The sequence below is a fragment of the Hyperolius riggenbachi genome, chromosome 10 (assembly GCF_040937935.1).
Source record: "Hyperolius riggenbachi isolate aHypRig1 chromosome 10, aHypRig1.pri, whole genome shotgun sequence".
NCBI lineage: Eukaryota > Metazoa > Chordata > Amphibia > Anura > Hyperoliidae > Hyperolius > Hyperolius riggenbachi.
The window spans coordinates 73,576,762-73,598,998 of record NC_090655.1 but is presented as its reverse complement, the minus strand read 5'-3'; the positions used below and the strand labels follow the sequence as shown (position 1 = coordinate 73,598,998).

The window sequence follows — 22,237 nt, the reverse complement described above, 5'->3', positions numbered from 1 at the left end:
ACTGCCACAAACATGCATCAATTTTATTGGAATTCCACGTGAAAGACCAATACAAAGTGGTGTACATGTGAGAAGTGGATTGAAAATCATACATCATTCCAAACATTTTTTACAAATAACTGCAAAGTGGGGTGTGCGTAATTATTCGGCCCCCTGAGTCAATCCTTTGTAGAACCACCTTTTGCTGCAATTACAGCTGCCAGTCTTTAAGGGTATGTCTCTACCAGCTTTGCACATCCAGAGACTGAAATCCTTGCCCATTCTTCTTTGCAAAACAGCTCCAGCTCAGTCAGATTAGATGGATTTCAGATCTTGCCACAGGTTTTCGATTGGATTTAGATCTGGACTTTGACTGGGCCATTCTAACACATGGATAGGTTTTGTTTTAAACCATTCCATTGTTGCCCTGGCTTTATGTTTAGGGTCATTGTCCTGCTGAACCTCCGCCTCAGTCTCAAGTCTTTTGCAGACTCCAAGAGGTTTTCTTCCAAGATTGCCCTGTATTTGGCTCCATCCATCTTCCCATCAACTCTGACCAGCTTCCTTGTCCCTGCTGAAGAGATGCACCCCCCCCCGAGCATGATGCTGCCACCACCATATTTGACAGTGGGGATGGTGTGTTCAGAGTGATGTGCAGTGTTAGTTTTCTGCCACACATAGCGTTTTGCATTTTGGCCAAAAAGTTCCATTTTGGTCTCATCTGACCAAAGGACCTTCTTCCACATGGTTGCTGTGTCCCCCACAAGGCTTGTGGCAAACTGCAAACGGTACTTCTTATGCTTTCTGTTAACAATGGCTTTCTTCTTGCCAGTCTTCCATAAAGGCCAATTTTGTACAGTGCATGACTAATTGTCCTATGAACAGAGTCTCCCACCTGAGCTGTAGATCTCTGCAGCTCGTCCAGAATCACCATGGGCCTCTTGACTGCATTTCTGAACAGCGCTCTCCTTGTTCGGCCTGTGAGTTTAGGTGGATGGCCTTGTCTTGGTAGGTTTACAGTTGTGCCATACTGGTTCCATTTCTGAATGATTGCTTCAACAGTGCTCCGTGGGAGGTTCAAGGCTTTGGAAATCTTTTTGTAGCCTAAGCCTGCTTTAAATTTCTCAATAACTTTATCCCTGACCTGTCTTGTGTGTTCTTTGGACTTCACGGTGTTGTTGCTCCCAATATTCTCTTAGACAACCTCTGAGGCCCTCACAGAGCAGCTGTATTTGTACTGACATTAGATTACACACAGGTGCACTCTATTTAGTCATTAGCACTCATCAGGCAATGTCTATAGGCAACTGACTGCACTCAGATCAAAGGGGGCCGAATAATTATGCACACACCACTTTGCAGTTATTTATTTGTAAAACATGTTTGGAATCATGTATGATTTTTGTTCCACTTCTCACGTGTACACCACTTTGTGTTGGTCTTTCATGTGGAATTCCAATAAAATTGATTCATGTTTGTGGCAGTAATATGACAAAATGTGGAAAACTTCGAGGGGGCTGAATACTTTTGCAACCCACTGTACCTTGTGGGGAATATATATTACACACCTCTGATACGCAAATTACAGCCATAAAAGTGTTCCTGGCAGAACACAACTTCTGAGGGCAGGGGAAGATAAAAAAAAATAGTTCGCTTATTTCCGTTTAGGGACTTCACTAAGCAGACAAAACATTCAATCTACTTTGTAAATGTCTAAATATAAAATAAAACCATGGGATATCTAAAGCCATTTTTAAAAGAAGGAGCATAATAAATAGAATTGTTTATCTCATCAGTTTTTTGTTCAACTCGGGTTCACTTTAAAGAAAACTTGTAACAGAAAACAAAAGTGCCCCTGGGAGGTGTACTTAGCTGAGGGGGAAACCTCTGGATCATATCGAGGCTTCCCCAGTCCTCCCACGTCCCATGGTGGTCTCGCTGGAAAAGAAATAACATAAATACAGGTAGTCCCCGGTTTACGAGCGACCCGCTGAACCCCCCCCCCCCCCCCCCGTTATGACGTCACGCAAACGGGGACTACCTCTTCTGCTTCCGTTTTTAAAGCAGAGTAGGCACAGCGGAAGGCAGATAGGAGACATCTCTCCTGTTCCGCTGTGGTGTAAGGTCCCGGTGTGCTGCCCGGAAGCTGCGCTGCCCGTCCTCTCTCTTTGTTCACTATTTGCCCCCCCCCAACGGCTTCTCATGCGTCACATAATGATGCAGTCAGGAAAAGCCTTCTAGTGGCGGCTCTTCATGATGCGTCATTATGCGACTCATGAGAAGCCGCCGGGGGGACAGTGAATGAAGGGAGAGGACGGGCCGCGCAGCTTCCGGGCAGCACACTGGCACCTTCTACCGCCATGTAACAGGTGAGATGTCCCCTATCTGCCTTCTGCTGCGCCTACTCTGCTTAAAGAATGGGGGCAAAGGTGGCTGGCACAGCGTCCCGAGTTAAGAACGAACCTACAGTCCCTATCTTGTTCGTTAACCGGGGACTACCTGTGTTTATAAAAAAAATTAAATAAACACGGGGGGCAATCAGACCCCAGCAACAGAGCTCTGTTGGTGGGGAGAAAAGGGGGGGGAATCACGTGTGAGCTGTGTTCGGCCGCCTTGCAGCTTGGCCTTAAAGCTGCAGCTGCCAATTTAGTAAAAAAATGGCCTGGTCTTTAGGGATTTAACACTGCGGTCCTCAAGAGATTAAGGATATAATAGACATCTACAGAAACTGTAGTCTGTAACATATGAGACAGTATCTCAATGTTGTTGATGGCGATTGCTGCCATGAGATTTCATCAATCACTTTCACATAAATCTAAAATGACTAATCCACATTTATAAGTGTGTTTTGATGGCAAAATAACCCTACATTTCGGTAGTTTATAAATGCCTGTAAATCTTTTGCATTGAAATGGTGTCTTATAGAAAATGTAGCACAGATCTGCCGGCTCCCGCAGGTGTTTCTATTTATGGCGCTATGCTGATCATATAGAACTAAAGCTGTAGAAAACTGCTGCCTCACATTGTTTTATAATGCAGTCAGTTCTGCATTGACTAAATTACAGAGTTTCAGGAGATTACATTGCCCTTGTTTATATATTGTATTTTTATTTCTTCCTTGTGTGGCCATATGAATATTTTATCTTCATTCAGACTTAATATAAGTATATAACAAAATGTAACTGCGAAAAGTGAAGATTGATTATGTAATCATTTATTCAACAATAATGGATATGCCATAGCTGACTGCCTGATTAACAGTGGGTTGTTTTTCATGCACCACAGCTCCAGCAAGTAGACCAGTGATGTGAATAGCATGTGGCAGCCTAAGGGCTGGGTTACACTGAGGGCTCATTTCCTCTATCGCGAATTCGCATGCGTTTTTCGCATTCAAATTTGCATAGCAATACAAGTGAATGGGACTGTTTCCACTTGTCAGGATTCCTTTGCGTTTTTCTGTGCAGAAAAAATTCGCATGGCAGAGCCATCAGAATTCGCATACCGCTATGCGAATCGCATACAATGTATTTAATAGGAAATTCGCATGAGGTTTGGGTATGCAAATTCGCATGAAAATTCGCATAGAAACAATGGAAAAGCACACCAGCACTGCCATGGTTAAATTTGCATACATGGTCATCCATGCGAATTTTCATGCAAATTCGCATGAAAATTCGCAGCGATTCGCACCGCACAAGTGGAAATGCAGCCTGACTCTTGTAACACAACACATAGCTGATACACAGGTTAAAGGACCACTACAGCAAAAAAGAAAGTAAACAGTTGGAATCTAGTCTAGTCCATCTCCTCATGGGGGATTCTGAGGGTTTTTTTTGTTTTCAATAGCATTTCCTGAACAGCCGTTGCTAAGTAATTGCCAAAATAGTAAAATGTCAGCCAGCCTCTGCTGTTCAGAAAATACTTTTGAAAATCCTGAGAATCCCCATAAGGAGATGAACTAGTCTAAGGCTGCATTTCCACTTGTGCGGTGGGAATCGTCGCGGGAAAAATTTGCATGCGGATGCGAATTCGCATGGATGACGATGTATGCGAATTTAACCATGGCAGTGCTGGTGTGATTTTTCCATTGTTTTTATGCGAATTAGCATGAAAATTTGCATACCTAAACCGCAATCGAATTTCCTATTAAATACATTGTATGCGATTCGCATAGCGGTATGCGAATTCTGATGGCTCTGCCATGCAAATTTTTTCTGCACAGAAAAACGCAAAGGATTCCTGACAAGTGGAAACTGTCCCATTCACTTGTATTGCTATGCGAAAAACACATGCAAATTCACGATAGTGGAAATGGGCCCTAAAACCTTTTGGTTCTGTCAGGGCTCGTTTCCACTATAGCGAATCCGCATACAGGCACTGCATGCGGATTCGCATAGGCAATACAAGTGGATGGGATTGTTTTCACTTGTGCGTCGTGCGGGTGCATTTTGGTGTGCGGGGGAAATCTGCACGGCAGAGCCGTCAGATATCGCGTGCGGCAGGAATGTGGACGAATCGCCCGCAATGTATTTAACCACTTCCGGATTCTCGGAGCGTATATACACGCCCCTGAATCCTGAAGTGTATTCCTGAGCGGCCGTTCCATGTCAGCTCACGGAGGGTGTCTCCGTGAACACCCTGCGAGCCGATCAGCGGCTCGCAGGGTAAATGTAAACACACGGGGAAGACCTTCCCCGGTGTTTACATGTATACGGCGCTGCTGCGCAGCAGCGCCGTAGAGGAGATCGGTGATCCCCGGCCTCTGATTGGCCGGGGATCACCGGCATCTGATAGGCTAAAGCCTATTCCATCAGGCGCAGGACGGAAATCCGTCCTGCGCCGCTCACAGGGGGAGGGAGAGGGAGGGAAGGGGAAGGAGGCCAGGAAGCGCTGCGGAGGGGGGCTTTGAAGAGCCCCCCCCGCAAGCGCAAGCAGCCGGCGGCGATCAGACCCCCCCCAGCAGGACATCCCCCTAGTGGGAAAAAAAGGGGGGAAGTCTGATCGGCCTGGCTGCTAGCTGATCGGTGCTGCGGGCTGGAGAGCCCACGCAGCACCGATCAGCACAAAATAGTGTGGTAGGGAAGTGGTTAATAGGGAAATCGCATGCGGCTTTGTCATGCGGGTTTTCCCGCGATTTCGCGTGCGATTTCACATGTAATGGTATGGCAATTTACACAGGCAGTGACATGGTTAAATTCGCCTGCTTCTTAGCCATGCGAAGTCGCATGCGAAATCGCGGGGAAAACCGCATGCAGAAACGCATCCGCATGCAATTTCGTCCACGGTGGAATCCAGACGATTCCGCACCGCAACAGTGGAAACGAGCCCTCAGATTTTAGCTGCTAACTTTTCTCGCTGGAGTAGTCCTTTAACCACTTGAGGACTGCCCTAAAGACCATTTCTCACTAAATAGGCCACTGCAGCTTTAAAGGGGAACTGAAGTAAGAGGTATACGGAGGCTGCCATATTTATTTCCTTTTAATCAATACCAGTTTCCTGGCAGCCCTGCTGGTCTATTTCTCTGCAGTAGTATCTGAATAACACCAGAAACACGCATGTAGCTAATCTTGTCAGCTCTGACACTAATGTCAGAAAGACCTGATCTGCTGCATGCTTGTTCAGGGGCTATGGCTAATAGTATTAGAAGCAGAGGATCAGCAGGGCTGCCAGGCAACTGGTATTGCTTAAAAGGAAATAAACATGGCAGCCTCCATATAACTCTCTCTTCAGTTCCCCTTTAAGGCCTCGCTACAGGGCCTTCCAACTCAGCACACAAGTGATTCCCCCCCCCCCCCCCTTCTCTCCCCACCAACAGAGCTTTCTGTTGGTGGGTCAGATCACCCCCCAGATGTTTTTTATTATTTTTTATAAATATTTATTACAATATGTTTTTACATAAATTTGCCTATTTATTTATTTATTTTTTTGCACCCTCCCTCCCCCTCTCAGCCAATCAGCGTGATCGGCTGTCATAGGCTTCAGCCTATGACAGCCGATCACTTCCTGCTGAGACACAATGCACTTTCTAGTGCAGAGCTGGGTGGGAGTGCCTGAAGACTGGGAGGCCAGGCAATGCATACACAATCAGGCAGTCTCCCCTTACATCAGCATTGGCTTCAAGATAGACACAGTTAAAATGGAGAATCCTAAAAAGTATTTTTTTTTTTTTACTATAGAAAAATCACTAAAATCATAACTTGGACAGTGCAATACATATGTTATTTAAGTAGAACAAGTATTTGTCTACTTATATATGTGGTTTTTTTCTGGGCTAGTATTTCTGACGGCTCCTCTTTAGGGAATTGTACATGTTTACCAATAGGTCAGTTTACATCTATGCATTATAACTGAAAGCTTGGTCACTGCCTGCAGCTTTTTTTTTTTTTTTTTTAAATTTAAGGGCCTAACACATAATAAAAGCTGATGAAAACGGACAGCAACTGATGATAGCTGATCAGTTAAAACACATCAGTTGCCCATTTAAAGTGCAGCTGACCTTGCTGTAAAATAACATACATTTAATGATTTTATTTGCAGTGCTGAGACATAAATCGCAGCACCTTCCTCTCCCTTTAGCGCGCCCCTGTTCCCCGTTCTGCTCAGCCAAAATCTTCGACTGGAGCAGAACATCGAGGATGGGTGTGGAGGAATTGTCAGTACTTCCTCCTCTCTGCCCGTTATCAGGCACTGCCCCTCCACTCCCCGCTATTGGTTCCTATCTGCACAGTGCACTGGGGAGCTGCACTGTATGCAGTCTTGGGGTAATTTAGCTCAGAACAATGGTGTACTAATAGCTGTATTAGTACACTACCGTCCTGAGCTAAATTACCTTAATGCTGGGTACACGCGTTACATTTTTCCACTCGATTTTCCCACCTGATCGTTTTTCTACTTGATTCTGCGCTCGATTATCTTATCTTCGCTCGGTTGTCTTATCTATTTCCATTCACTTCTATGAGAAATTGAACGCAAAATTGATCGGAAAGAATATCTGGTATGCCGGATATTATCTATCGGATCCATCTATCGAGCGGAAAATCGTACCGTGTGTACCCAGCATATGACTGCACACAGCGCCGCAGTGCGCAATGTAGATAGGAACTAATAACAGCAAGTGGAGGGCCGTTCCTGATGATGGGCAGAGTGGAGGAAGTACTGACACTTCCTCCCTGCCCATGAGAGACGTCTGCATTTCGGCTAAGCAGAGCAGGAGACAGAGGGAGCGCTAAAGGGGAAGGATGGTGCTGTGACTAATATGTCACAACACAGCATGTTAGAAAGCATTAAAAACATTTTACATAAAAACGAGGTCAAGGGTACGTTAAACCTAGCCTAAAGCCTAATCTACACGGAGCGATCCGGCGGCTCGATTAGCTGCCGGATCGACTCTGCCGCATCCCCGCCGTCCCAGCTCACCCACGCATGCGTCGGATTCTATCCCCGCCGGCGCCGCTTATCTTCCGCTCGATTCCCTGCCATTGTCCGCTCGTGGGGAAAGAGCAGGGAATCGGCCGCAGCGAGATCGGACCTGTCGGATCTTATCAATCGAGCCGCATCAGCTGCTCGATTGATAAGACACATCGCTCCATGTAGACCCAGCTAAAAGGTGGCCACACTATAACATTTTTTTAAATAACTTTTTCAATTCAAGAATTGCAATCAATTTTTCTGACTGGTTGTAACATTGATCATAAAAATCCAACAATCCTGATCTTTTATCCAATAAAATCTGGTCAGATTTGTCGAACAAATGAAAAAAATTGGTGTAAAATTGGGTCTTTAAAGCCGCTCCTGCACTGTAGCTAGGAAGGTGAATATTGCAGGTACACCTGCACCACATGTATTTTTGGTGGCTGACAGCGATGGATCCTGGAGGCTGAAAAGGACGGGGGAAAGTCTTATTAGGATCCTGAGGCGAGTACCCCCCAGGGGCTGTTTTTTTGCTACCGTTTTACTTTAAAATGTGGCTAACTTTAGGCTTATTTCACACCAGGACGTTGCGTTAGAGGGGGCGTTAAGGTCGCATAACGTCCCCCTAACTTAACGCCTGGTGGTGCTGGATCTGGACGTCAGAGTGAGCCGCGTTGTGCAGCTCACTCTGGCGTCAGTGATGCCGTGATGCGCACTCTTGTGCGCATGCGGCATCACGTGGTCCCGCCGGCCAATCGCCGCACAGAGCGGCTGCTCCAGGATGTAAACACTGCACGTCACAACGTGCAGTGCATAATAATTAGCCATGTGCCTGGCCGCTCTCCGCTCCTCCCCAACATTACTGAGCATGTGCAAGCAGTCTAACGCGGCTCAGCCGCGTCCAAAGTACTGCATGCAGTACGTTGTCTTGTGACGCAGCGTTACAATGTAACGCAACGTCCGCACTGTGAACAGCCTCATTGATTTTTCATTGCTGTGCGGTGGGCTGCGTTACAGGCTGCTCTAACGTGCGCCTGTAACGTCCCACTGTGAAACCAGCCTAAAGATTCATTTTTTAAGAGGCTGGCAAGGATTTGTAGGCCTTGCCAGCCTCTTAAAAGGCTTTTGTAGGCCTCTTTGGTGATGTCTTGTTAAGCTTCCCTGATCAGCCCCCACCCAGTTTGTTAGAAAAGCCCAGACTTGTACAACTGGTTCTTGCTGAACATATCTGCTTTTGTACAAGCTGATTTTTTTTCATTGCTTCCTTTTATTACATATCTTTATCACCCCTGAGGTAGGATGTGTGTGTGGATTTGATTTCTATGTTCTCTGCACTGACTCTACTGGTAGCCCTCAGGGAGTTTCTCGCCACCCCCTTCTGATGTTTACAGTGGTTTTATTTTTCTTTCCCAGGATTTGGCCGGAAGGATGTGGTGGAATATTTACTGCAAAGCGGTGCCAACGTCCATGCCCGTGATGATGGCGGCCTCATCCCTCTCCACAACGCCTGTTCTTTTGGTCATGCTGAAGTGGTCAACCTCCTGCTGAGACACGGTGCAGATCCCAATTCCCGTGACAATTGGAATTATACTCCACTCCATGAAGCAGCCATAAAGGGGAAGATAGATGTTTGCATAGGTGGGCATCTTTTATGGTACAATGTGTTCAGTGCACAACTAAAGTGTTTGAGGAATGTTCATTGAACTCGGTGTCAATGTAATGCAAGAGGTTGGGGGGAAAACTCCTGGTGCAGTTCCTTAGGGCTGCTTCACATTCTGAACGTTAATTGTGACTGCGGGTTTTTGGCATTACAATTTTGCCGTGACTTGCGTTGAGATTCCCGTTAATAGAACGAGAATCCCAACGCAATCGCCCCCAAAGCGCTGTATGCTGCGTGTTTGCGATTTATGAAAATCGCAAAATCTGCAGTGAGAACGATCCCATAGGGATACATTAGCAGCAGCCCTTTGCTGATCGCCGTGATCAGCAAATCGCTGAAAATCGCTCATGTGTGAACCAGCTCTTAACAACAAGGGATAAGTTGTGATGCTGAAATGACAAGAGGGAGTGGAGCGCTCCTAAAGTGTATTATCCTTTTATTCACAATTGCAGTAATGCGTAAAGTATTGCATATACAAGAAGATATTAAAATAGAGCTTTTGTGGAACAAAAAGAATGAGGAAAGGGCTTGCACTGTAATGACATGTGCAGTGACGACAACAGGGGGGCAAAACACTCTAGATCCGCAATCTTTTCAGCGTGCCCAGGCTGTAACCATATCTGTATAAGCCAAAGAGAGGAGATAGAACGCCGTCACTGCTGTGAACTGCTTTATTTGGATTCCCTAATAGTGAACATCATACGGATAGAATAATATGAGAAATAAACATCTTCACATACCGGAATGTGTCTGGATACAAGGTTGCAGTGGGTGCTGGGCGTGAAAGCCTTACGGCCTTTTTGTGCAGTAAACACTTTTATTTTGATTTAGATAGGGCCCCTCACGGCAGAGGATGACCTCATCGTGGTGGGAGGGACGATAATTTGCACGCAAGCTATTATGGAAACCAACATCCTCCTATGGTAGTCAGGTGCCTCTCATTTGAGTGCAGGGTGTGTGCTTTGTCTATTAGTAGTCCTTGCACACTTCGTGCTGGTAGTCATATGGATGCAGTCTGTCCTAAGTAGCCCTGTCCATTGTTCGCTATGTTGTTTGGTTAGAGCTGAGCAACACCTACTGCTTTATGGAGAAGGGAGAAAAAGCAATGGGCATCTGTGGTGCAGGACACAAAATGCAACAATACACTTCTAGGCATATTGCTGTTTTACATGGCTAAACGACTAGAGGAGGCAGCTGTACACACGTCCAGTTTTGATTGGTCAATCATTGGCCAATTTTTTTTTTTTCACAATAAATATCATTGGCCAATTTTACCACTTCCAAGTAATATAAGGGCCTACCTACACATTCCGTTCATAGCGTTCAAAATCAGCTTGCCTTCATACTACATGGAGGTGGTGAAGTCAGTCTTTGGCCAATCAAAATTGGATGTGTGTGCAAGGCTTTAGACATCCCTGGCTGAGACTGAGGTTTATGCAGCATGTGCACATCACTACAATAGGTCAAGCTCAGTTGTAGTGTAACCCATAATGCATTGCAGGGCTGTAGAGTCGGAGCAATTTTAGGTGCCTGGAGTCGGGAAAAAATGCACAGACTCCGACTCCTAATGAATTTAAACTGTAATTAAAATAAAAAATATGATAAAATATTCTATTTCTCAGATAATAGTCATCATAAATAATTTATATATACAGTAATAGCTGCGCTTAGTCCACAAAAATGAAATAAACTAATAAAAATTAGTTACTTGTGCTGCAGTCCCCGTATTTTTAAAGTCAGATATACATATCCAGTGTTCTCCCCAGAATTTTTTTTCCAGCCGGGTGGCATGAAAATGTAGCCGGTTGGGGGTAGATAGGAGAATGCAGGGCTTCTGTGAGCAACTATGCTTACAGCATACTGGAGCAATGAGACACAGCGCAAAATCAGAGTGGTGTGCAGCTACAAGGTGGAGGCGAGTCCCAAGCCCCAAAAGTAAAAAATAAAAGCAACAATGTACCTAAGCGCACTAATGGACAGTGGATGGCTATTCCTGCAGGTGCAGTGATGTCTCAACAAGACAGGTCAGCCGATATAAAGAGCATAAGGAGCAATACAGTACCTCTTCCAGCCGTGTGTGTGGTGGATGGTACCTCTTTCTGTGCATAAATCTTGCTGTAATCCCGATATCCAGGGACAAGCTGGTGCTCTGCTCAGCGTGGATGGAAACTGACCACGTGATCTCCTGGTCAGCTGATACCCAGACTTCCTGTTCCTGGCTTCTCTGCACTCCACCAGTGGCTCCAATCCCAGTAGCAGTGAAGGCAAACAGCAGCACTTCCTGGTTGAGGGAAAATGAGCAGAAATAGTGTACACTGTGCGCTTAAAGAAGCCACGCAGGGGGTTATCACTTACTAGATAAGAGCTTGTTTATTTGCACATAAAAAAATCTGCAGCCTCACTACCCGACTCGAGTTTCGGCATTGTGCCTTCGTCAGGGGGTAGATGGGAGAATGCAGGGCTTCTGTGAGCAACTATGCTTACAGCATAGGAGGTGCGGAGCCAATAACAGCCGGGTGCTCACCAAAACTAGCTGAGTGGAGCACCGGCTAAAAGTGCCTGGGGAGATCACTGATATCTGATTGTGACTGTACAGTATATATGATGTGTACACAGGAATCTTATATACATTAAATAACTACTATGCTGTAAGAATAAAGCCTGATGTGTAGCCGTGTCGCTAAATTGTACGCACAAGCTGTTATGTTGTCCTATGTCTATGTATGTACCATGCTTAACCTCAGCCGCGCAGGAGGTTTTCTCCGGCCCTGCTGGGCCGATTTGTTTAATTTTTTTTTTTGTACGCAGCTAGCACTTTGCTAGCTGCGTCAGCACACTGATCGCCGCCCGCGCTCGATCGCCGCTATCCGTCGCGCCGCGTGGCCCCCCCCCCAGACCCCGTGCGCTGCCTGCCCAATCAGTGCCAGACAGCGCTGGGAGGTGGTTCAGGGCTCCCAATGAAGTCCCGACATCGGTGACGTCATCCCGCCCCGTCGCCATGGCGACGGGGGAAGCCCTCCAGGAAATCCCGTTCTTTGAACGGGATTTCCTGATCGGGGGGATGCCGCTACATGATATATTACATCGCTACATGATATATTAAAAAAAACAAAACTGCTGCGCTGCCTCCTGGCGGAATTTTTTTATACCGCCAGGGGAGTTAACCGTGCTAGTTTCTTGTGTTCATCAACGACCCTGTATGCGCCAAAACCAATTCCGGATACAATCCACCGTTGTACTTGGCGAAAATAAATTCTGATTCTGATAATAGAGATGGTCAATGAGATGGAAATAATTCTGTGTTGATGCTGATTTGCTCGTGAAATCAAATAATTTGATATGTTAAAATTTGGTTTGGTGACTACGAATTAAAGGGTACCTGAGATGGATGAAAAATTTTTTTTTATACATACCTGGGGCTTCCTCCAGCCCCCTTCAGGCCAATCGGTCCCTCGCTGTCCTCCGCCGCCGCTTGGATCTTCTGCTATGAGTCCTGGTAATTCAGCCAGTCAGCGCAGTCCGGCCACGTGCTGCTCCTACAGCCAGGAGCATTCTGTACCTGCGCAATAGTGCTGCGCAGGTGTAATACGCTCCCAGCGGCGGAGTGTGTGCATGCGACTTACGCCAGACTGGCTCAAGTACCTGGATTCATAGCACAAGATCCAGGTGGCGGAGGAGGACAGCGAGGGACTGATTAGCCTGAAGGGGGCTGGAGGAAGCCCCAAGTATGTATAAAACTTTAATTTCATCTGTCTCAGGTTTACTTTGTTACACAGTAGTACTATACTCTACATATGCACTCCCAACAGAGCTGCAGGGAATCCACTGAGAATGTTGTGCACATTGAACACAGAGGTGTTGTCTGTCACCCATAAACCTTGTTCAGATTGTGCATGAAGAATGTGTAATAGAGGAAGAATCTCCTCATTCCCCTGCAGAGTACCTGCACATCACTCTTACATGTACCCACAGTTACATTGCCTAGGGCCTGATAGATGTTCTTTGTTGCGGTCTGTACCTGTTACAAGTACTTTTACCGATGACTAGTTTTAGTCTAAAGGGAATAAATATGGCAGTCTACATATCCTTCTCACTTCAGTTGTCTTGTAAAATTCCTAAGCGTTGGCAGTTAAGAGACGAATTTCATGTTACATACTTTCAATCAACAAGATTGTAATATGCAAATTAGAGGAGTCGGAGTCGATGGAATCCTAAACTGAGGAGTCTTAAGTCGGTGGATTTTTGTACCGACTCCACAGCCCTGATGCATTGTATAGAGAAATGGTCCCCTGTTTTGTTTAACCAATTCCTGCAAAATGGACGTTTAACATCTTATTTGTGCACTTTTAGTGCAAACAGGGCGTATATGAACGTCTAGCTAATCCGCTAAACTGAGTGTGCATGAGCGCCTGCACGCATTTAACCTCTTGCCAGCCGCCTAATGTCATATGGTGGCAGCAGAGTGGCTCTGCTGTTCCTCCTCCCCGCCATATTGACAGGATCACACACGAGCGCAAGCTCCCGTCACTGTGCATGTGGGACCCCATAGATAAGCCTGCCAGCCAGTGATCCGGAGCTGGCAGGCTGTTTATTTAGGTGATTAATTATATAAATATTTCTATAGTGCTGACATCTTATGTAGTGCTGTACACCATATATAGTCTTGTCACTTAACTGTCCCTTGGAGGGGCTCACATTCTAATCCCTGCCATAGCCATATGTCTATATAAGTATTGTGTAGTGTATGTTAAGTAGTCTAGGGACCAATTGGGCGGGGGGGGGGGGGTAGAATAAAAAAAAGCTTTTGTTTTTAGTTTTTTCAAAATATAGGTGTTTTTTTTTTGTTAATAAAAAAAATTAATCGCAGCAGCAATCAAATACCACCAAAAGAAAGCTATATTTGTGAGAAGAAAAGGAGGTGAAATTCATTTGGGTGCTAAGTTGTTTGACCGAGCAAAGAACCATTAAAGCTGTGAAGTACTGCATTGTAAAAAATTGCCTGGTAACTAGGGGGTATAAACCTCTGGGGCTCAAGTGGTTGAACCATTCAGCTCAAGGCAAGAAGTGGTTGATTGTAGATCTTAAATTATCAGTTGAATGTAATGGCAAGAGTACACATCGCCACTGGTTTTACTTTTCTAGAATGAATGCTAAAGTATTTTTGCTTTTTGGCAAAGCTTCTATGTTATGCCATTTTGGTGGCATCTACCTGAATCAATTCAATCACTTTGAATTGTTTTTTATTTTCCCCTATTTGTTTCAAGAAGCTAGTTGTTAATTGCCTCATTAGTAGCAGTCAATCCAAACCATTGTGCATTGGCTCAAATAGTATACTGTATTACTATATAGCTCTATCGCTTTCTGCCCTGTTTCTCCCTCATACATTGCTTCACCCGAATAGCTTTTAGATTTCCATCTGTTGTGAGCTCTGTTATCAGTCTCTGTATTACTGCATTTAAATTAACTTGGTGTCTGTTTATGGCATTAGACTCAGGCCTGAGTCATAAATTATGCACTTTGCTAACTTACCTCCATTGGCCAGATGTCACTGGACCAGTGCCCATAAATCCTGATAGCGATATCACATGACTAGAGATGGCATCAGTTGCCCAGTGAGAACAGCCCAATGTGTCAAAAGGGCGGGCACAATTTACAGTTGAGGATTAAATATCACCTCCTACACATTTCAATATAGGTTCATTATAAACCTGAAATAAGAGGAACATAGGGAGTTCCATTTTTTGCTACAATTTTAAAGAGACTCTAACAACATTTTCAGCCTTATTTCTTCTATTCTATAACTGCCTATACCTGTTCTAATGTTGTCTAGATTACTGCAGCCTTTTCTAGTTGCACTGTCTCTTTAATATATCTAATCTTCTTTGTCAAGCTTTGTCGAACCAGGGAGGAATGCACTGCCTCTGCTGGGATAGGGACAAGTTATGCACGCCCCTCTCTGCTCTCCTGTGTGTGAGTCACAGGCAAGGTCTCTGCTCACAGTCAGTGTGTCTGCAGGCTCAGGAGCCTATGACCTTATGAACAGCTGTGAGTGCAGAGGATCAGTGCAGAGCCCAAGCAGCTAAGGCAACAAGTGGAGTAACATTCCAGCAGTCAAGTGACGTTTGAGAGGAGCCTCTGCAAACAGGCACCTGCTCTGATGATGTATTTCCTTTTTGCCGGCCATCTTCATTGTTTACAAAAACAATGACTAAAACTGTGATTTTTTTTTTTCTCTCAAGAAAGCGGGGGGGGGGGGGGGGGGGGGGGGGGGCGGCGAAAATGTCACAGTGGGGGCTAGGAGAAGGCTACAAACAGGCTGGGACGTTTATTTATGTAAGATTTTCACAGTACAGATTCTATTTAAAGCACACTTAAAGTGAGAGGAATATGGAGGCTGCCATGTGTCAGTGAATCCAAAGGAGTAACAGGGTCCCTATTGATTCAAACTACCAGATGTAATCTAGTAATGGAAGACCAAATTCCAAAAGGTCATCATCCTCTATTCCAAGCCTTAGAGCTTCCGTTGACTAAGATGCTATAATTTTGGTATAGCTATAATTTCAGATAATGTATTATACTGACCTCTCTCGTAATCTACTTCCCAGTAATAATGAATTCCTCTAGGCAGGCGTTTTCTCCCTACCCTCTGGTACTCACTCTCACTGACTAGGCAAACTTTTTATATGTCACCTGATCTACCACAGACTGATAGAAGATAGATCTCGCGCGACATTCTGTTTGTGTAGTATGTTAAATAAGGTTGTTTACGCCCTGTTCTTTACCGCCTGTAGTTTGAACACGTTCTATTTTTGTCTTTTCTTATCAGACTTATTATACTAATTGTACAGTTACGCCTTTGACTGCCTACTCAAACCTTTGTTGATCACTCTTGTGACAAATCTAACTGAGATTTTTGTTACCATAGTCTTAAGGGGCCCATACACTTACCGATTTTTCCCACCGATACACAGCCGGTTCGATCACAGGCTGTGAAATCGGCGTGCAAACGCTGACCGAACGAGCGATTTCCATCCGAAATTGAGCGTTCCTGTCTGTGCGGAAGATTTCGCTCGATTGCTGGCGGGTCGGGATTGCGTCGATAGCGGCGTTCGAATGCCCGACGTCCGACGCGATATTTTACCTGTTCCGCCGGCGTAAGTCCCCACTGTTACTGCTGCTCCGTCTCCGCGCTGGGCTCAGTCTGGCAGGCTTCACTTCTTCCTGTCCCGACAGGAAGTTTAAACAGTAGAGCGCCCTCTACTGTTTAAACTTCCCCTGGCAGGAAGTAAAGTGCAGCTGGAGGAGCCCAGACCAGAGAAAAGACAGCGGAGACCTGGGGACTTGCGCCGGCCGGAGCAGGTAATGTATAGGTGGCGGGAGGGCGGCAGCTCCACAGATGGGGAACCGAGTTCATGCTGGAATCAATTCACAATCTGTTTGTAGCAAAGGCAGCCATACGATCCCTCTCTGATCAGATTCAATCAGGGATCTATCTGCTGGTCGATCTGATGGCAAATCGACCAGTGTATGGCCACCTTTATACACATGTACCAACACTCTTTCCAACTATCTTCAAAACTTGTCTGTTGGAAGATAAATTGGGCGAACTTACGGCTGGCAAACAACCAGATGACCAACTGATAACAACAGGTTATTTGCCAGATCAACCGGTGGATCAATCTGCCCAACTATCAGGCAGGTTGGAATGTGTGTACAAGTCTTTTGAACAACTTTTTTGTTTTTGAATGCAGACGTTGTGCAGTTTGTCATTTAGCTTGCAGGTATAGTATTTAAGTGAGTTTGCTGTTTAGCTGATTGGTGTGTGTGTACTTACTGTTAGGTCATGTTGTGCGGTTAGTTGTTCATTAAGTTGGATGTGTGTAAGCCAAATAAGTAAGCTCAGCTTTTAAATGTAATGTCTGTATATAAAACCTAATAATTTATGGAAAAAAAATAATCAGGGAATGCCAGGCTGTCCCTTCCCGTCCCCCCAATTGCGGTTCATCCTAAACCCTGTACACATGCTGAGAATTCACTCCTTTCGGCCACCCCTGCCTAACGTCCTAGAGCATTTTCCATTTTGAACAATACCAGTTGCCTGGCAACCCAGCTGATCTATTTGGCTGCAGTAGTGTCTGAATAACACCAGAAACAAGCATGGAGCTAATCTTGGTAGATCTAACAATAATGTCAGAAACACCTGATCTGCATATGCTTGTTCAGGGTCTATGGCTAAAAGTAGTAGAGGCATAGGGCCAGCAGGCTAGCCAGGTAACTTGTATTGCTTAAAAGGTAATAAATATGGCAGCCACCGTATCCCTCTCTTTACAGTTGCCCTTTAAAGTGAACCAGAGGTGAGCGTTCTATGAACGCTGCCATATTTGCAAAACCAGTTGCCTGGCTATCCTGCTGATCTTCTGCCTCTAATACTTTCAGCCATAGACACTGAACAAGCATGCAGCAGATCTGGTGTTTCTGACGGTGACAAGGTTAGCTGCATGCTTGTTTCTGGTGTACTTCAGACACTACTGCAGCCAAACAGATCAGCAGGGCTGCCAGGCAACTAGTATTGTTTAAAAGGAAACCAATATGGCAGCCTCCATATAATTCTCACCTCGGGTTCACTTTAAACTCCCCACCCCCTTTGCATAGGAACAGAACATGTTGTTAGCCTGCAGACAAATGAAAGTCATGAAGCCTTGGCCCAATCTTGTCACTTGAGAGATCGGATACCGATCCCTGACGTTCGATAGGCCTCATAAGTGTTTGATTTTCCCAGGAGGCCCTGCTGCTTACTTTCCCCCTCAAATCAGTGCTGATGATTGATATTACTAGCGATCAGATAGATGAGCGCTGTGTACATACTCACAACTGCTGCTGCTGGTCATTTCTTGATCACCTCTCTGATACTGTAAGGGAACATTCACATCTGAAAGTGGTAAAACTACAGTTTTGCGCGATCAATGCTTTTTTAATAGGATTGGTCCAGGTCTCTGGAGGTCCCTTCACAATGGGAGTGGAGATCCTTTGGCCTGTAGAAAGAGGGAGAGACCGGGAGCCCAATAGTGCAGTAACGTCTGGTATTAAACGGTGGGGGATTGTGGATATTTTATACTCCCAAGGATGGGTTGCAGTCCTGCAATCACCATATAGGCATGCGGAAAAGAACCGTTCCCGCTCGGTATCCCGGAATATTCTGGAACAGGGTGGTCGCTCTCCTCCTGTCGGCTTTTCCACTGGTATAATGGATATACAAGTGGGAAGTGCTAACACCCCTTTTGTGGGTGTGGGTAACAACTGTTAACTCAGCCCCCACTAGCAAAGAACTTGGGCGCCTCCCCAAACCTTCTTAATGCTTTAAGCACTGTATCGCAATCGCTCCAGAATCCCGAAAAAAATGCTGCATGTTATGTTTTGTGATTGCCATTTATTGCCAAACGCCCACGATCCAGGGCAATTGAGGCAGTGAGATCACTGCCATATGGTTACAATTGCGCTAGCGCTTCAGCTATTAGAGGGAATCACCCGTTAATCGCCCTTAAGTAATACAAGCTGCTGAAAAAATGCATTTCTTTTCAAGGTGATTGTAATCTTGGATTAGCACGGTGGCAATCACGGCCCAATTGATTGTGCTCTTGTATTGCTGTTCAGTATTAATGAGATACTGATCTCCTTGTTAAGCACTATGTATTTTTCTAGCTGCTCCTGCTATTCATTGCGTGCGGCATTATATTAGCACAGCAATCAACTCTAGTAGCTACGGATGGGAGGATATCCTACAGCGCTGATCAGGCACATCGCTAGGACCGCAGCAATGATTAGTGCTGACTGACGGCGCTGCAAATAGAAGTGCTTAACCAGAACTAGATGACATTCAAGAGCATATATAATCTTTATTGCTCTTGTTGGCCGCGTAAACTGTTTGTATTGATTGTATTCTAGATGAATTGTTCAGTGCTGCAGAAGATGCTGCCTCAGTAGGAAGGAGAAGTAATATATGTGACCGGGGAGGGTTATAATTGCAACACAGCTATATGTATGCATTTAGTGGTGTAGCTGAGGGGTCTGTGGCTGCCTATGGGAAGGTGTGTGCTGGAAAGGTCAGGTAACCAGCTACCTAGCAATAATATGCTGCCTCAGAGGTTCCTAGCTTATTATTCTATTTAGAATCTTCTATAGCACCAAAATCTTCTGCAGCTCATGTCACTGTCCCTCAGAGGAGCTCACAATCTAGTTCATATCACAATCGTATTGCCATTGTAGTCTAGGGCCAATCTAGGGGGAAACCAGTTAACTTAACTTATCTTTGTTTTGGGGATGTGGAAGGAAAACTGAGTGCCTGGAGGAAACCCTTGCAGACACAGGGAGAAAATGCAAACTCAGTGCAGATAGTGCCATGAATGAGATTCAAAACCGGGACCCAGCAATGCAAGGTGAAAGTGCTATCCATTATGCCACCGTGCTACCCCAACAGATATTGAATAGGGATGGCCCTGCCTAGGAGAACTCACGGAGGAGCATGTGATCAGTTTGGTCAGCTGATAGACTTGTAAGGCTCTGATTTGCTGGTCATGATCCTGCGTTAAACCAAGAAGTCCTCACAGCAAATCAGTCTTACAAATCTATCAGCTGACAACTGACCACATGCTCCACTGTGAGTTCTCCTAGGTAGGGCCATCCCTAATATTGAATACCTTAAAGCTGGCCGGCTACATGCTTCCTCATTACAGCCCCGTGCATGGCAGCAGTCTGCAGCATACGGGAAAATCGCTACTGCGCATGCGCAGTACCTGCTACAGGCCATGACCGGCCTGCTTTGAAGTGGTTGCCGCTGCGGGTTGGAGGGTCTCGTAAGGACAGCGCGGATACAGGATGACCACAGGGGACTACAAGAACCCCCAGGTGAGTTAAACTGTTTTTCTATTTTTGACTTGAATAACGCTTTAAAGAACAACTGTAGTGAGAAGGATATGGAGGCTGCCATATTTATTTCCTTTTAAACAATACTATCTGCCTGGCAGCCCTGCTGATCTATTTGGCTGCAGTAGTGTCTGAAGTACACTAGAAACAAGCGTGCAGGAAATCTGGCAGCCTCCATAGTACTTTCGCTACAGTTGTCATTTAAAGAGACTCTGTAACAAAAGAAAATATCCCCTGGGGGGACTCACCTCGGGAGGGGGAAGCCTCAGCATCTCAATGAGGCTTCCCCCATCCCTGTAGCTGCAGGTAATCCAAACGTCCCCGGAATCCTTCTCCTGATGAGCGCTGATTTATTTACCTTCCCTGGCTCCAGCGGTGGCGCTGTTGCGGCTCTCAGCAGTAGAGCGGCCCAATCTCCGTCGGGTCTGCTCTACGGCGCTGCTGCAGGAAACTTGCGCCTGGGAAATAGAGCGGACCGACAGCGATCGGCTATTTCTGCCTATCTCTGAGTGTAGAGGCGATACTGCGCTGGAGCTGGGAAGGTAAATATTTACATCCCCACTATTCGGAGGGGCACAGTGAGACCGTTGTGGGACACAGGAGGATGGGGGACGCCTTGATCGGATCCGGAGGCTTCCCCCACCCGAGGTGAGTACCCCCCCAGGGGAACTTTTTTAGTGACAGGTTTTCTTTAAGGCTAGCACACCAATTGTCGTCGGCTGGCTTGACGTCCATATTTCATGAAGTTTGATTGATGATTGATCTTATAGAAATATTTTTTTGTATTTATTTGCAAAATTTTGGACCCCCAACAAAACTCTTGTGGTTTCTATTGAACTGTGTTATCCTTCTAATGCAGCAAGTGTGTATCCAACCAAACATCTCTTATCGTGGGTATTTAAAGCAGAAAATGTTCCTTGTTACCAAACATGGTAAAAGTTCCTTTTTAAAATAGAAAAAAATCCTCGGTTTGGAGTTCAGTGTGACCTTATGTTACATTTTTGTACTAAGTGTTTTTTTTCCTTTTTTCTTAATGAAGTGCTACTTCAACATGGAGCAGATCCAACAATTCGCAACACAGACAACAGGACAGCTGTGGATTTATCGGATCCATCCGCAAAAGCAGTACTGACAGGTAAAACTTTGCAGTTTTGTTTTTTCATTCTAATTGACAAACTCCTATTTTTACTGAGGTCCTCCTAAGTTTCTCCCAGAGGGATAAATCTCTAATTTACAAAAATCACACCCTTGAAAGGATCTATAAAAAAAAATAACAGCAATAATACCGGCTGGCCTTCCCCCTCACGTACTGTTGCACTCAGTAACTGACCTTTAGCAAATACCTTTGAATATAAAGACAACCCTGAGAATCCACTATGACATTGGAGTAGTCCAACATTTGTGAGATTTTTGCTTCTTACTGTAAGTGACAAAAGGCTAGGGGGGAGGTAGGGAGTTCCATAGCGTTGGAGCAGCTCTTGAGAAGTCCTGAAGGCTTGCATGGGATTGGGTGATGCGGGGTGCAGTCAGGCGAAGTTCATTGAAGGAGTGGAGTGAGCGGCTAGGCGTGTACCTCTGGGTAAGATCGGAAATGTAGGTTGGGCAGGTTTTGTCAACAGATTTGTAGGCCAGACAGTATCTTGAATCTGATTCTGGACTGGATAGGAAGCCAGTGGAGGGACTCAGAGGGGATCCGCCGTGGTGGAGCGATGGGAGGAGTGGATAATTCTGGCTGCCGCATTCATGGGGGACTGCAGTAGGGCAATTCGGGTCATAGGGAGACCAGATAGAAGGATGTTGCCGTAGTCCAGTTACTGTAAGTGACAGTGACATAGGAAAAGTAATTTATAGTGCATTTTACTCAGAAGTACAACTGATATGTATACATCTGAAAGATATGAGTGGGAAACAAAAAATCTTGATGTTGCAGAGTGAGAAGTTTAAAAAAAGAATATAGGTCAACAAAGCTCTCTACAGCTTGTAAGCCATAGCTGTGGTGCCCCCCCCCCCCCCTTTTTGCATGCCTGTAAGTTATCAATCACCACTGTAGCAGTAACAGCTACTAATTAGCAGCCGCCACTGTGCCAGCAGCAGTAACAGCCACTGATTAGCAACCGTCACTGTGCCAGCAGCAGTAGCTGCCACTGTACCGGCAGCAATAACAGCCACTGATCAGCAGCTGCCACTATGCCAACAGCTGTAGCAGCCACTGATTAGCAGCCGCCACTGTGCCAGCAGCAGTAATGGTGTCAGTAGCACTATGCCTAT

General features: G+C 45.6%; 1 protein-coding gene across 1 annotated transcript in view; it reads left to right on the top strand.

Moving 5' to 3' along the window:
• TNKS2 (tankyrase 2) overlaps positions 1-22,237 on the top strand; it is an 85,881-nt gene that overhangs the window by 4,399 nt on the left and 59,245 nt on the right. The window contains exons 2-3 of the mRNA XM_068257506.1: positions 8,803-9,027; positions 21,009-21,104. Coding sequence (XP_068113607.1) covers positions 8,803-9,027; positions 21,009-21,104 — 321 coding nt within the window. The remainder of the gene's footprint in view (positions 1-8,802; positions 9,028-21,008; positions 21,105-22,237) is intronic.